Source organism: Xiphophorus hellerii, chromosome 19, assembly GCF_003331165.1.
Source record: "Xiphophorus hellerii strain 12219 chromosome 19, Xiphophorus_hellerii-4.1, whole genome shotgun sequence".
NCBI classification, from domain to species: domain Eukaryota; kingdom Metazoa; phylum Chordata; class Actinopteri; order Cyprinodontiformes; family Poeciliidae; genus Xiphophorus; species Xiphophorus hellerii.
The window spans coordinates 7,180,332-7,196,515 of NC_045690.1; the positions used below are offsets into that span (position 1 = coordinate 7,180,332).

Sequence of the window (16,184 nt, forward strand, 5' to 3'; positions counted from 1 at the left end):
TAAACAGTTCATAAGGTGTTCTAAGACAAGGCTTGAGATATGTATGTGTTATAACTCATAAAGCAAATGTATCAAACTACTGTGCGTTAACCACCAACATGAGTTGGTCAAATATGACACAGTTTTAGGCTCAGATGAGAGCGTCAGGTGTCACACAAACCACCTGATTGATTTTGACATTTAAATCTTTTAGTGAGAACTTCTTTGAATTTTTTTTTCTCAAAGTTGCTTTGTTGCTGTTATCAGTTGCTTTGATAGTTATTAGTGTAAAGATTGTGTATTTGGTTGAGAATCAATTGAGAACCTCAAAACATCCATTCATGCCTAGCTCCAGTGGTCAACAGGAAAGAAGCGAACTACGCCCTGAACAGATAGCCAGTCCATCACAGGGCAACACAGAGACAGACAGGACAAACAATCATCCACCCACACACTCATTCTTGAGAACAATTTAATTAATCAATTGATCAGCAAGTTTAATTTCTATATCTGGCATATAGATGCATAATATTTGCACTTCACACAGTCACAATCAGCTCACCTCTCTGAGGATGAAGGTTATGATCAAGTCAATGATCCAAGTCCATATTAGATTATTGATTAATATGGGTTGTTGTTATGTTATACGATGTTTTAAGATCTTGTTCATGTGTCGGTTTTTTATCTCTGACACACCAAAAGGTCTCTGTATGACTCTGACCTACAATGTCAGTGTTTGCCACCAAAGCACCATCCACACACATTTGTCAGATCATTAGTTGATCTTACACACTTTGTAAAACTTTATGAATAAACGCATCACAGCCTACAGTCTTGGTACTCAGTTCCAAGTTATAAAGTCACTTATTGGTGCTTTGAGCAGAACCTCTCCATTAGAGAGAAAGTTCCAGCATACAAACATTTCAGGTGAAAATTTGTTCCTCATGTTCGATAGTTGAATGTGGTTCTGCAACTTTCTGTTCTCAACGGTTGTTTCCGCTGTTGCCGTCTTTATCTCACAGAATTGAAAAAAACTGTACAATGTTCTTTTCTTCTACTAAGCCACAATAAACTTTCATCAAATCCAATACTTTTTCAGGAAAACTTTAAAAAGCTATTATATATTCTGTCTATATATAATTACCTAGAAACATTCATTTTTAACACAAAGGAAGTTTTTGTTTGCATTTTATAGTAAACTAAAGTTTGAGCTCCAAATATTAGAACCATTAATCACTTTAACCAAGGAAAAAAATACCCATGATCCATTAAGTTATTCTAGTAATTCTCTAGATTCCTCTTCAGAATAGAAAAACAACACACTGTGTTAAAATAAGAAGGGAACATCAGAAATGCATCAGAAAACAGAATAAAACTAAAAGAATTTGCTAAATATAAAGTAGAACCTAAAAGAAAGCAAACTTACATTTTGTTCAAGCAGGCTGAAGTGTTTAAGAGGAAGAAATGATCATACACTTGAACTGCTTCATGGAATGAGGCAGAGTTTTACCCATGACTGAGAAAAGGTAGATAGGAGGAGCAGCGACAGGAGCATCAGGGGAGTTCTTACACTGCATTCTTAAAAGTTTTTGCATAACAAACATGTAGTAGGATTCTCTTGATACTTTTGAGTGAAAACATGGACAGGAGCATGCTAACTGCTAGGCTTAGTTAATGCTTGAGATGTTAGCTACCCAGTATACTCACTGAATCAATGTATTCATGGTTTTACAGATTCATTTAAGAAATTAGAATATTATAGAAAGGTTAATTTATGTCAGCAACTATACATAAAGTTTTTATATTTTCAAGCCTTTATTTCTGTTAATTATGATGTTTTACAACTTACAGATTATAAAAACACATTTAAAATTGAAATATTACATCAGAACTAAAATAATAATAATAATACAGAAATGTGGGTTTAATCTAATGTATGTCTAATACCTTCATAAATACTGTTATTTTCAAAAGATACTTATAATCTGACAAACAAGCTTTATGGGAAGGTATATTTTAATTCACTGAATGTGACTTTGTATTCATCATCTAAAACTAAGGCAGCTCCCAATATTTGGCATTGTCATCTTTTTAAATAATACAACTCCAATCCTGTGAAACCCTGACATAGTCATTTCTCAAGATGTGTCTGTTATCACTGAACCAGGTCTTTCAGCATGTCAGGCTCCTTTAGGTTCTCATGGTTTCTAGGCAGGAATCTGTAGGAAATCCAACATGTTTTAGACTTCCTCTGTATTCTTCGTAACCTAAAGCCACCTGCTTGCAAGCATCTTCCAGCTTCGATTCCTTCTGGGTCACTCCAAGTGTGTATCTTATTACTGAGACCTTGAAATATAATGAAACCCAATGTGTTCTTTATGCCAGTTCACATATAGCTTCTATGACTTAGACTTAGACTTAGACTTGTACTTTATTGATCCCTTGGGAAGACTCCCTCAGGAAATTGAAGTTACCAGCAGCTCCCAGGCAAAAAACAAAGATAACACACAGTAAGCTAAAGTGCAAAAGAATACAGAAATACTTGTATTTTTGCACTACAAAAATACAAATTAAATACTAAGGTACACACTAAATGTGAGTAACCAAAACCTTAAATTATGCAAGAAAAACCTTAAATTATGCAAGAAACAAGGAATAAGAATATAGAATATAAGAATATAAGTAAATATAAATACAACACAAAAAAAATATAAGAATTTGGCGGATAGATTGACCAGTGATATCGTATTGCACTATGTGGTTTGACCTGATAAGTATGGAGAAAAATACAAGGGGTCACTACTCCTTCCACCCTCTGTCCTGTGTCACCCCCCCACCCCCCAATGAGGAATTGTACAGTCTGAAGCCATGGGGGACAAAAGAGTTCTTAAATCTATTGGTCCGGCACTTGGGAAGCAGCAGTCTGTCACTGAACCGGCTCCTCTGGCTGCTGATGACGGCGTGTAGAGGGTGGCTGCTATCGTTCATGATGTCCAGCAGTTTGTTCAGTGTCCTCGCCTCTGCCACCGTCACCAGAGAGTCCAGCTTCATGCCGACCACAGAGCCGGCACGCCTGGTCAGTTTGTCCAGTCTGGACGTGTCCTTCTTGGATATGCTGCCTCCCCAGCACACCACGGTGTAAAAGAGGACACTGGCAATCACAGACTGGTAGAACATCCAGAGCAGTTTGCTGCAGATGTTAAAGGACCGCAGTCTCCTCAGGAAGTACATCCTGCTCTGCACTTTCCCATACAGGTGGCTAGTGTGTTTTGACCAATCCAGTTTACTGTCCAGCCACAGCCCGAGGTATTTGTAGGAGTCCACGACCTCAACCTCAGTTCCCTCTAATGCGACTGGTCTTGGCTTTGGTCTGGACCTCCCAAAGTCTATAACCAGCTCCTTCGTCTTAGCAGTGTTGAGTTCCAGGTGGTTTGTGTGGCACCAGAGAGCAAAGTCCCTCACCAGACAGCGATATTCCTCCTCCTTTTTCTATGATGAGAAAAAGAAAGAGAAAATGTAAAATTGAAACTGGAGATAAGTGGAAGAAAGTAGAGAGAGAAAAAGTGGTCAGTTTGTCTTACAGCAGCCTAACCGGATTATGTTGTCTGTTAAATCTTTGTCAGTGGCTCAGTAGAAAAAGAAAAAGTTTCTTAGATAGAAACTAATTTGAATTATTTTTTTTGTGCCTCAAGACATTTGTTATGAACTGGTGCTACATAAAAAAACAACTTAATTTAAATTGAAATTCAAATAATACAATAGCATCACTGATTTTATTTTTAGAAACTTAAATTAGTTGTCCACTTTTACCTAATATTCATCAGTGTTTAAGGGTTTTAGTCAAGTTGTGATTAATGTCATAATATTATGCAGACACGATGGTTGTGGAGTTGTCCCAAACAGAACTTTTAATATCTGAATTAATTTTAATATTTCCGCTTGTCTTTAAGGAAAGACCCAACTTTTAACTTTTTCAATGCTTATATACAGCGCCATACAAGTACATTTTCTTTGCCTTCTTTATACTTAACTGTTAAATGTCAAACCATTGAATTCGAATATTTATTCTCTTGTCACAAAAGCCTGACTTTAATCTGCAATAGTTGAGAAGATTTTGTTCAGTAGGAATACTTTTAATATTTTGTGAATATTAAAAGTATACGACGGGCTGCATTATGTATCTTTTCCATACAAGTGTACTTCCAAACTTTACACTTTTTCAAATGTCCTATAGAGTAAACAAGATTTATCAGCAGTATATAGGTTAAATATTATACATTCTTTAGATGCAATCACTGATTTTAAAATGTCTCTCAGCGTTTGTTCAATAAACTCCATTTTGCAGTGTGTTGCATTTTCACTGATTTCCACTAGAGGGCAGCATCGGACTCTGTCAGACTGACAGGGACAGACCTTTACGGTGTCCAAATGAAACTGACTGAATTCATTTACAAAGATGTTAGGTATTTCTAATTTCTATTTACCAACCACCAACAGTGAATCACTAGCATTTTTTTTAGATAACAGAAAGAAATCAAACAGCAAGTACGTGAAATCAAGAACACCAAGTATTTTAGGAGCAGCTAAAGGAGTTGAAGACTGCATGTTGATTTGAAATATGGATACAGAATAAATAAAATCCTGCATTTACTTCACATGAAGCACACAAACCTATGTACCTATTTACATTGTGTTTTATTTGATTTATGTTGAGTCATTTAAACTAAGGTCACTCAAGGATCGTGTAGTCCAAGAATGGTTCTGAACCTCAGGCTTTGTTTATATATTATAGTTTTGAAGAGTGCTGAACCAGAAATACTCCAACAGATTGCAACAGATTTAATCTCTATTTAAATTTGCTTTAATAAATAAAAAAATATATTGTTCTCACGGCTGATAATCTCCCTAAAGGGTAAATTCTCCTGATATCTTACTGGACACAACAGACTTAGACAACAGACTTGTCTCAGGAGTAATTTTAACTTTTCAGCTAAAAATGAAGGATTATTGGAGATAGTCAATCTTAGAGTCAAGAATTTACATATTTTTAATCACACTCATCTATTTCCTAATTATTTAACTAAGCAAACACAAACAAAAACCATAAAATATTGCACATTAAGTAACACTGTTTAAAGAGAAATTTTTTTATGAAGATCTGAACCTTTGAGGTCCAGTTCATTAAACTGATAAAAAAAAATTTACTTTATAAGTCTCTATCAATCTATCTGACATTTTAGGAAATTGATTTTTCACACAATGTGGAGCTCTAACATTAAGTTAAACCTGGGTTGAAAGTTTGGAAAAGGTACTGTAACATGCACACTGAAACTAACAGTTTTTTTTTTAACACACCAGTGTGATACCAACACAGCATCTTTGGACTATATCTAAACCATCATCTGTGAGGTAAAGATTGATAATCTTTTGCAAATTCTGGTGGAAAAATCACATAGAAGACGGTGACGTCTCTTTATGTTTAATAAGTAACTTTTTGTTTTGGTTTAAGTGGAGATATCACATGATGTCTGGTCTCTGTGTGATTATGATCTGATTCTGGTAGCTCCTCCTCTACCTCTGAGCCGGTCCAACCAAGCTGCGCTGCCATCTGGAGCTCAGTATTTGCCAAAGAAGCAGAGAGTTTCCTCTCAGCTTTAGGAGCTGTCAGTTTTTACCAATCTGCTGCAAAACAGCTCCATAAATGATCTGATATCACACATTTTAATCTTTGGAGCTCCTAATCAAAAACATTTATTGTTTATGTATGAATTGCTACTGAATGTTTGCATCAGCTACATAAAAAAAATGTTTTCTGAGATGGAAAACAACAGCAGCAGAGATTCTGGATGTTGTTCATCTATATTTAAATGATTTTTCTCTATGAAGTTAACTTTACAGTGTAACCTCTGTTTTCATGTAAAAACATCTTCAATTAAAGGACATGACTGAAACCTGTCCAGCAGTTCTGGTCTCAGACCCAGATCGTTGGTTAAATATAGCTGCAGTACCATGTGTGTTCTCACTGCTGATTGGCTGAGAGCCTGCAGGCCGTGATTCTGCCCTGCTAACCTGTTTCTGAGCCAGAAGAAACTCCAACCTGCTGAATGTTAACAGGGAAGATGAGGAGATGCAGCTGGAGGAAAAATACACCCAAACTGTTGTTACCTGCAGTTACAGGTTGGAATTTACTACTGTTTGCAACTTATTGCTTTATTTTGAGCCATATAACCGAAAACATGCATAAAATTCCCCTTATTAGGTGAAAAAAAAGAATAAAGAAAGAATATATATATATACATCCACTTTTATGCTCTGCATTAAAAGAAAAGATTGTGTCCGTCTTTGAGCAACAGGTCACCTCTTGTCTGTCCTATTATGAGGAAATATTCTACATGGAGGAAATGTAAACATATGTAAATAGTTAAGTCTTTATCTGTCTGTGTCTCATTTGTTCAATTACCATCAGCTCCATAACCTAGTCAGCTGACATTTCCTGATAATCACACAATGTTCTTCTGCAGAGCTGTTAAATCATTCAGAGTCAGAATAACACCAGAAGTCAGTAAGTGATGAATCAGAGACGACTGAGGACAAAACTGGACTGCAAGTTCAAGCTGAAAAGAAATGACTGGAACCACATGATTCTTAGAGACTGAAATCTTTATGAAAGTCGACCTTTTTCACTTAAATCTAATTGTTTTCTGGAGCAAAAGCACCAGATGGCTTTAAATATATTATCTGTGGTAAAGATGATGTCATCTAATTCTATTATCTCTGGTAATGGTGATCTTGTCTAAATCTATTATCTGTAGTAATGGTGATCTTGTCTGTCCCATTGCTCTTTTGGGTTTGTCTCTGATCTGTCCTCTGAAATATCCATCCCATCAAGACTTATGGTCCCTTTTCCTGACCCTGGTTCTGGTTCTGTTGGAGGTTTTTTCGTTTTAAAGAGGAATGGTTCCTCTCATTCACATGATAAAATCATCTTTATGCAATAAATCAAGCTTCCTTAAATAACTGATAACCAGTTGACATTAAGAGATTGTCTAAAGTTGACTGGATGTAAAATTAACTGGAAATCAATGAATCAAGTCTATTTGCTTAGCACATTTCAGCAACAAGTTAGTTCAAAATGCGTTACATTGTAAAACACAAAACAAAAAAAACATAAAAACATCAAAATCATCAAATGACATCAAATATTTTGGTCAATGTTCCAGTGATTATGGGTTGAAAGCAAATCTAAACAGGTGGATTTTTAGCCTTGATTTAAAGGAACTCGGTGTTAAAAAGGTGAAAAACACATTTTTGTTTCATATATTGTGTTGAAGTGATTTATACTGTGATTTTGCACCATTTAAATAAGTTTAATAGATCTGATAGTCAAGTTTAATTGGTTCTGTCTCTCCTGTGGCGGTACCAGAATGTTCTGGTGAACCTGATCTCCTCTGCTTGCAGCTGTGTGGGCTCAGCTGAACCGGATCCAGTTCTAAAACAGAACACTGTCCAGGAGAATCTGGAGGCTGATGAGTGTCGATACGAGTCAACAGAACCTCCTTGTGATCTGGTTTATTCAGAGTCTGATGGCTGGTGCGGCTGAAACAGATAGAAATATCAGAAACAGTTTTAAACCCTCCCAGATGAGCTGAATGGTGTGATGGCAGCTTCATCCAAGATTTAAATGTTTTGAATCGTCCTTGACCTGAACAGAACGGGAAAGTTAACTGAAGCATTTTTTATTGTCACTAATGTGTCATTTTCTTGCAGTAGAGTTCAAAACAGCTTAAACATTTTATTTAAAACACCTTCAAAGCATTAAGACGAAGAAAAATGATGTGGAGAATTCACAAGAACATTGTTTTAACTTAACTTAATCCTTCTGTCCCACCAATATCAGTTCTTTGTTTTTCAGCAGCACATATTGAAGATGGAAAGTACTTTGTTTCATTTGCTCTTTTTTTTTTACCTCATTCCTCTATATTGAAACAAGATGTGTAACAAGTTTATCAGAGTTTTACACACTGTAATCTGACACAAACTGTTCTCTTTGCTTCATACAAAACCACAGACCAAGACAATGACTCACAGCTTTCTGCCAGAACTTTGGTTTTCTGCATGCATTGTCTAAATCTTATCTGCATTTTTTTTCTTTTACAGAACCTTTACTGAAAGAATTAACACAAGGTGTGATTAATGACGACATTGGTTTTTGTAATTAATCTGATCTTTAGAATTTGTTTTTATACTTAAGGTTTGTTGTTCACTTGCTTGCATGTTCTGACTCTGCATCCAGATGTAAAACATAAAAGCATCAGAGCCTGACGTCATTTTACTGAACCTGCATATTCCCTGAATCACAACAACCTGAAAAGTAATTCTTAACTTAACTAATCTTTTATCAGATGGAGCTAAAACCAAATTGGTTAATCTGTGTCAATAAAAGACCTACAAATAAACATATTGTGACCAAACCCTGGCAGCAGAAAGTTTTTTAGAGACATAATGAGGTTTTATGCACATCAGCTGAGATACAAACAAACTTTGTGACCACTCTGTGCCTTGCTGTGGTCAGGGGCCTGCAAGAGAAATCGAACGCTTGTGATTCAGACTGACAAATCCAGATGCACACATACTAAGTTAGGCCTTCATATTTTAAAGTTATTTGAACAGAATCATACTTTTAAAGCCTGTGGAATCATATTTCTACTTCTGCTGGGATGGAAAACATTTAATAGATTGAGCTCAACAGATCTGAGTCACTGAATTCAGAAAGTAAAACTTTTATACAGTTTATCATAGATTTTTTTCTTAGAATGATTGAGGAGTTATTTCTGTTCATTTTGATGGTTATCATAATTTATCAGAATATTAGAACAATAAGATCAATAAAAAGGGATTTTTATAGGACTACTGAAAATTATGTCATTGAACTGTTCAGTATGTGAGCTCAGTACTTTAGTGTGGCCTCCTTCTGCATGAATTACTGCATCAGTGCAGCGTGGCATGGATGCAATCACTCTGTTGCTCCACTGAGGTGTGACAGAAGCTCAGTTTGCTTTAATAGCTTTTAGCTCATCTGGATTGTTGGCTCTGGTTTCCTCATCTCTTGACAACAATACATAGATTTGCAATAGGATTGTAGGTTAGGACAGGACAATCTTCCAGAATCATAAAGACAGAAATTGTTAGTGTTTTCCTTTACTGTTGAAGATCTTTTTCTGTTTTGTTCTTCATTCAGGCTTTATTCTCATTCCCTGCAGTGCATACATTTAATTTCCCGCTGTATTATTGAATAATATGATAAAACTGTCACTCAGAGAGTAAATGCTGTTTTCTGGATTTGTTTTGTATTCCTATCATGTTTGTTTCACGCTGTAATATTAAACCAGAGCTTAACAATAACTCCATAATTACAGCCCGTGTTGTGTGAAGATCATTAAACCCATTTTGCACTGTTAGACTTTTAAGTTCTCACTATTGGCCCCTGTGTTGTTGCAGGGTAATTTAAATTCTTATTTATTATCCATAAATGCATAATTGAGCCATTGATTTTCCAGAAATGTATTTATGCTGAGTCTCAAACAATGTTTTATTGTTGATGAATCTATTAATTATCATATTTGCTGATCTGATGCTGCAGCTGCAGGTTTGGTTTTGGACTTTTAGACTGATAAATGTCCATCACCTGCTGCAGATAATTTCTTAACTATAACTGCAGCGGTTAGCACTGTGGGTGTGTGTGAGAGCATCTTATGGTTCAATGCATGTGTACGTGTGGCTCATGCTCCGAGTGTGTGTGGGTGCAGGAAGGCGGAGGTGGATCTGGGGGGCGGGGCCTGGATCAGCTCCATCCCACCTCGGGAACACCAACCAGGTGCAGCGGCTCCTTCCTCCTCCTCCTCCCGGAGCTCGGTGGCTCTGAGCGCGGTGCAGAGACGGAAGAAGCCGCAGTGTGGAGCAGGGATGCGGGTGTGCTGATGTGAGCGGTCCGCTGTGTCTCTGTGGGCCGGCCGGATACCAGACTGCAGCCTCCTGCGGCCGCAGAGCTCCGTGTCCCTCCCGGATCCCCAAAGCGCTGTCCGGATGGCTGGACACCGCTGGGAGGACTGGTTCGAGCGGGAGGAGTTTATCGGACATATCAGCGACATCCGAGTGCAGAACCTGCAAGGTAGGAGGATCTGGGTCGGTACCAGGACAGTGGAAAGCGTGCTTGGGGAAGTTTAGTTCAGGATGGAGCATGGGGACCAAACAAGAGGAGCGGCGGAGCTCCAGGAGCCTCCTCCTCCTGAGGAGCGCGCAGCTCCCCGTGCACAGTGCGTGACAAAGTTTGGAGGTTCGGCCCAGTGATGGAGGAGTTCTGGCCATTCTTCCAGACTGAGCTCCCTCCCCCTGCGGGTCCAGATCAGAGAACCAGGCCGGGACCAGGGCCAAAATAAACCACCAGGGTCCCACAACAGTAATCCGCTGCACGTGACCTGTTTACTAATTTATAAGCTATAGATCGATATGCGACCACCAGTGTGGACTGAAGGTATCCCTCCGCAGCGCATGGGCGGAGGGACTATATTTACATCAGGTTTAGTTTTAGAAAAATAAAATAAAAGCTCAGAGAACAAAAATAATTAAATATTTATAATAAAAGAATAATTTAACAGTTAAAGCAGCAGCAGAAGCTCGCATATATTAAATTAAACATCATTATTAATATTCATTATAACAATAATTTGATGTAATTGACCCATCAGGTTAATACTTTTGTAAAATGTATTTTTTAGTATTTCTGCGTCAGTATAAAGCATAAAATCTTATTTAGATAAGAGTAAATATTTAGTCTAGGCCTCATTAACTTCATAAACAATGTCAGGTTCCTTCAAAATAAAGCTGTGGTCCTTTCGGTATAAAATATTTGTCTGGTGATCTGATTTTCAGAGACTTTATTTTTCGGTGCTCAGCTGTCAGGTGCAGCTGACAGGTTTGTTTCTACCGTTTCACTGAATGACTGAACCGCCTTGTTTCTTCACGGTGGTTAATGCAGCTCAACAAACACAAACTGATTTGAAACTTTAAATGGAATCCAGGTTTATCTCTACTCTGTGGCAACTTGAATGTACAAATAAATCCTGATAATTTTAGACGCGTTTAACCTGCAGAGACTCCATCCTTTCTGAGCAGAGCCTCAGTCAGGAGGGAGAAAAACTCAGGAATCTGATTTCTTTATTAAAAAATAACACTCCTACGTTGGCAGGGATGAAGTTTGCTTCAGAGAAAACACAACGTGCTTTGATGAGTGTTACACTGAGCAACTGTTGCTATGGAAACATACAAACTGAGCTTTCACACAGTCTTGAATCATAGAAAGTTAGATCATCTTAGAGATCAACCTGGAGTCAGACAGCATAACAAAGAGCTTTCTTTGATCCGACGTTTTGTTTGTGGACGTTACCTGAGCCATGCTGCGTGTTGAAGGCTGGAGTTGCACCCCGACCCCAGCACTGCCTCAGACGTCAACCCAGAAAGTTCAAACTATGCAGAAAATCTGCACTGAGGTGTTAAATAATTCTGCTGAACATGTTTGGTGCTTTTCTCTCTCTCCAGGTTAAGAGGATTTATTTCTTCTATCAAAAACAGTTTTTTTTTAATCTGTGTGTAGGTCATAATGTCCTATTTGGTGCAGTCTAGTGTCAGCCAATTGATATTACATCATTTTGCATCATTTGGAATTTGGCCAATTTCCTAATTAAGTGTTTCTCATTCATAAATCTTCCTATGTTAGTCATCAGAACTAAAAAAAAAAAGTAGAAAACTCAGGCTGAAACAAAAGCTTTAAAATTTTTCTATAATAAAATTATTGAATTTGAAACACAATCAGTTGAAGAATGTCCAGTTTATATAACTTATAGATATTGTCTGCACTGCTATTTCTGCTGTTCTTACATGTTGGATCACCAAAGAGAAAAGTTTGAAACAAGAGAATTAAAAAAACTCAGAGTAAGAAGATTTGGTTGTAACAGCCTGATAGACAACCACATTTAACATTTTGTTAATGTTACAACCATAAAACTCTGTGTACTTTACAGGATTTTAATACTAAGTAGTTCTATAGAGATATGGAATAATAAGAGTGGACCTAATTGGTTTCTTTACCAATTAGGACTTTAGAAAGTCGCTGGTTTCAGTGGATTTTACTCTGTGGCGTCACATTAATGCCACATCTTTTTGATTTTCTTGTAAAATATTTTGAAAACAATTCACATAAAATTTGAAAAAAATGTTTTGAAGTTTGTGTTTGTAGCATGACAAAAAGGAAAAACGCAGTCAAGGTGTGTGAAGACTTTTTGTCAGGTGTATAATGTACGACATATTTAGTCAGATTTAGCTGCAAATCCAACATCTGTATTATATGACCAAAGCTGTACTTCTGAGCCAAACTCGCGCTGCGTCATCCGTTAATCAGCCAGCAGTTCCTGTGTTTACTTTGCCGCAACTCTTCAGTAGTCCAGTCTGTGTTCAGTCTGTTGTTCATCTCCTGGTTGATTCAGCACCCACAGAATAAAGATCCCTTCTCAGTACTTAAGAACAAAGACTTTTCCATTTCTTATTAAAATCCAAATTACCTCCAGACATTAAATTTCATGCCTCAGTATGTTGTGTGGGTTTTACTTCATAAATAAAGAAGCAGAGTGTACATTTACAATGCTATAAATGTGGATTTGATTCTTTGTGAAGGATTTGCAACAAAGCTTTAGTTTTTCTGCAGTATTGGGTTATTGACTGGTTGATGATGCAGGAATCTGTATATTGATCTCACCACTTGTGCTTTCTCTGCACAGTGATGTGTTAAACAACACCGTGAAGCGATGAAGCAACACCTTTAATTGGTCAGTACCATTAGGTTATAGCTGTATATAATTTTGGTAGCTTCAAATGAGGGTTTGCCAGGTTACTCATTGTCAGATGAAAATCTGGATCTGGTTTGATGACTTGGTTGGTTTCAGTGCTGAAGTAAATAGATGCTGCAGTTTGTTTCAGATTGAACTCGGGATGTGTCAGCCCTGTTTGTAATCAGTGTTTTTCAATGGAAAAGCATCAGAATCCCAGGCCCGTTTGATCCAAACATCCCTGATCTGTTCCTGCGAACTCGGGTTTTGACGACTCCTCGCAGTGTGTCTCTGCAGCTCTGTGGGCTGAAGCATCTGATGAGTGGAAGCAGTGAGAACACTGACCGGGGGATTGTTGCATAACACAACGAGTCGAGGAAAAGATCAGAGCTGAACGCATCACACATCCCACACAGATCTGCCTCCCGCCTCCGAAGCTGCAGGAACCGGAGGAGCGATCAGTATCCAAACCGAAGCTCACACTACGTAATGTTCAGATAAGAACTATCAGGAGAAACATTTGTGCATTTTAAAATTTTTTCATAAAGATATTAGAGCCATTCATGAATAATTCGATGCTCACAGCTTCACCTTGTTTTGCTTGGAGATTATTATCTAGGAGGAAAAAATAACTACAAGTTTTAAGTCTGCAACTAATCACAGGGATAAACTGTTGTTTTTTCCTTTAAGCAGGCAGTTAAAGCCTGAATCTCATACCAGCTACTTGCTGCCTCATTTCTCTGTGAGCTAACCGATGGTGTATGAAACCGCTTTAATGACTGCCTGGCACTAATTACTCAGGTAGGAGGAAACGACGCTGAAATAAAAAAGCAAAACATAATTAGAAAGAAAACCAAAAACATGATGCAGTAGATGTGCACAGTGGAGTGTGAGTAAACTGTGGCTTCTGAACGCATTGCTCCTCATGTTTCTGTTGAACTTCATGAACTCAAACTGGTTTGATTTTTTTTTCTGATACTGATCTGTATCTTTTGACCTGTTTTTGTTATTACTTTTATCAGTACAGTGAATCTGATCCATGAGTTCAGCTGCGTGTTTATTTTCAAGTCATCTCTAACTGACTTATTGTCTGTATTGTGTCTAAGGTTTAGGGTTAGTATAGCATGGATGCCATTACATTTAGTTCCTTTAAGGATTTTTTTTGCATTATATATTTAGATGAGTTGTTTCATTGTTTTCAAAAAGGATATATTATAGTGTTTCTTAAAGAATTTCTCAGATTAATACTTGAGAAGTTATGCTGTCAGATTCTTGCATTGTCTCCTTAGAGAAGTTGTCACTATTGTACGTTTTATTTTCTTTTGAGAAGTTGGTGCAGTACTTTATAAAACAGGATGTTTTCTTTGGTCTTGTTTTAAACTTTGATACATTATTTCTTTAAAAAGCTAGATTTTCAGCATAGAGGAGTTCTCACATTGCTTATTTAGTTCTTTAAAGACAGTAGTTGATATGCATTGTTGCTGAAATGTGCTATACAAATACAATTTGATTTTGATTTTTGATTAAATCAAAAATCCTTCCAGAAAGGAAGGTTACAATGTAACAGCTATGTAAAAGCTTCGTTTGGAGAAGCTGTTACATAAGTTAATTTCTACTGTAGAGAAGTTCTTACATTTTTAGAGGTGTTGTTACATTGTTACACTTCTTAGAGGAATTGTTAAATTTTTAGTTTCTTCTTGAAGGATTTGCTACATTGTCTCCCAGAAGAGTTATTATATTGTTACATTGTATCATCAGAAGATGTTACATCAGTTGCACTATATCTGTAGGGGGTATTATGTTATGTTTTTATAGAAGTTTAGACATTGTTATAGTGTTTCCTTACAGGAGTTGTTATGCTGCTTTTTTAGATACGTTTTTTAATTTGACATTGCCTCCTTAAAGGGTTTATGCTTCATAAAAGGCTCTTTTTAGCTGAAATTCTCTCCTGTTTAGAAGAATTTCACTGATGGTGGTAAAAATAACCTTGAAGCAGAACATCTCCCACTCACACTCATTACTTCATCATCTGCTCCTCTCCTGTCAGATCCGATTTAGAACGAACACTTCATTCAGATTTTGACTTTAACATCGTGCTGCTACGAGTCTTATCGCTATTTATCTGAGTTTGGATGAATAACTGTCATTTAAGACTGCACCGACCTTTGGATAAGTGCAACACAGTGATGAATAGGCTGGACAGTTAACTGTGTAATAAAGCAGACATATTTCCTCTGATTTGAAATTCTCCTGCAGCTCTTTGAGTTTGTTACTTCTTAGCTTTGAATCGTTGTGTTCAGAACCCGATCCGCCATGTGGAGCCTCTGTTGGTGGCCTGCTCCTCTGAAAAGGAAGATCATGTTCATCAGGTTCAGAGGCAGGAACACTGAGTTTTGTTTTTGTTTCTGCTGTCTGTGTGCACCCTCTGCTCGTCATACGTGTCCAAGCAGAAACGTGTCAGGATTCCTGCAGAGTTCAGTCAAACTATCTGAGCATGTGCAGAAAAAATGATGACAACACAACTCTGATGACCTCACCTGTTTCGGACTATTGTTGGTGGTTCTGCGTCATTCAATTCTGTTCAAATCGGGTGAAGGCTGTTGGAAGTATTGATCTTTGATCAGACAGAAAGCTCAGAACTACATCTGAAACAACTTGAATCAGTTTTCAAGTGGCTCGAGTGAAGAGCCTCTTCAGGTTAAACTGGTTCTGTTGTCGTCAGGCTGGATTCTGACCCGAACTGCTGCGGCCTGGTTGACCTTCAGAGGAATAAAGTGCTGAGTTTGTGACGGTGACTTCATTTCCCTATTTCCTACCCTAAAAATACCTCGGCCCTCTCAGAAAGGTCACTGGTCTCTTTGTGTCTGATGTCAGGACGTCGAGCTCACGGCTGAACTGGAATGCTGCTTTTTATGAGAAGCAGGTGGTTTCAATAAGGCCTGAGTGCACACACACACACACGCCCCCACGCGTGCACACGCACACACACACACACACATACACGCCCCCACGCACACACACACACACACACGCCCCCACGCCTGCACACGCACACACACACCCACCCCCACACACACACTTGAAGCGCTGTGAGGCCTTAGTTTTTGAAAGTACAAGGCAGAGCGTCGCTGAGCACTTCTTGTCAACGTTTCGTACTTTTATTTGTTTCCATGACAACATCTTGACAAGACATCTTAATTGTTCTTTTATTGAGCCTTACTCCTCTTCTGCTGTCTGTCCATCACTGTGTGTTTCTGACAGGAAAACCTGCCAACACTACAAGGAAGCGATGACTCTTCCATGTCTCTGTTTTTGTGCAGTTCAGGT

The 16,184-nt window shown here is 37.8% G+C and overlaps 1 protein-coding gene across 1 annotated transcript in view; it reads left to right on the forward strand.

Annotated features, from left to right (window-relative positions):
• Positions 1 to 9,879: 9,879 nt before the first annotated feature.
• clmna (calmin a) overlaps positions 9,880 to 16,184 on the forward strand; it is a 28,840-nt gene continuing 22,535 nt past the window's right edge. Inside the window, exon 1 of the mRNA XM_032547335.1 lies at positions 9,880 to 10,147. Coding sequence (XP_032403226.1) covers positions 10,063 to 10,147 — 85 coding nt within the window. The 5' untranslated portion in view covers positions 9,880 to 10,062. The remainder of the gene's footprint in view (positions 10,148 to 16,184) is intronic.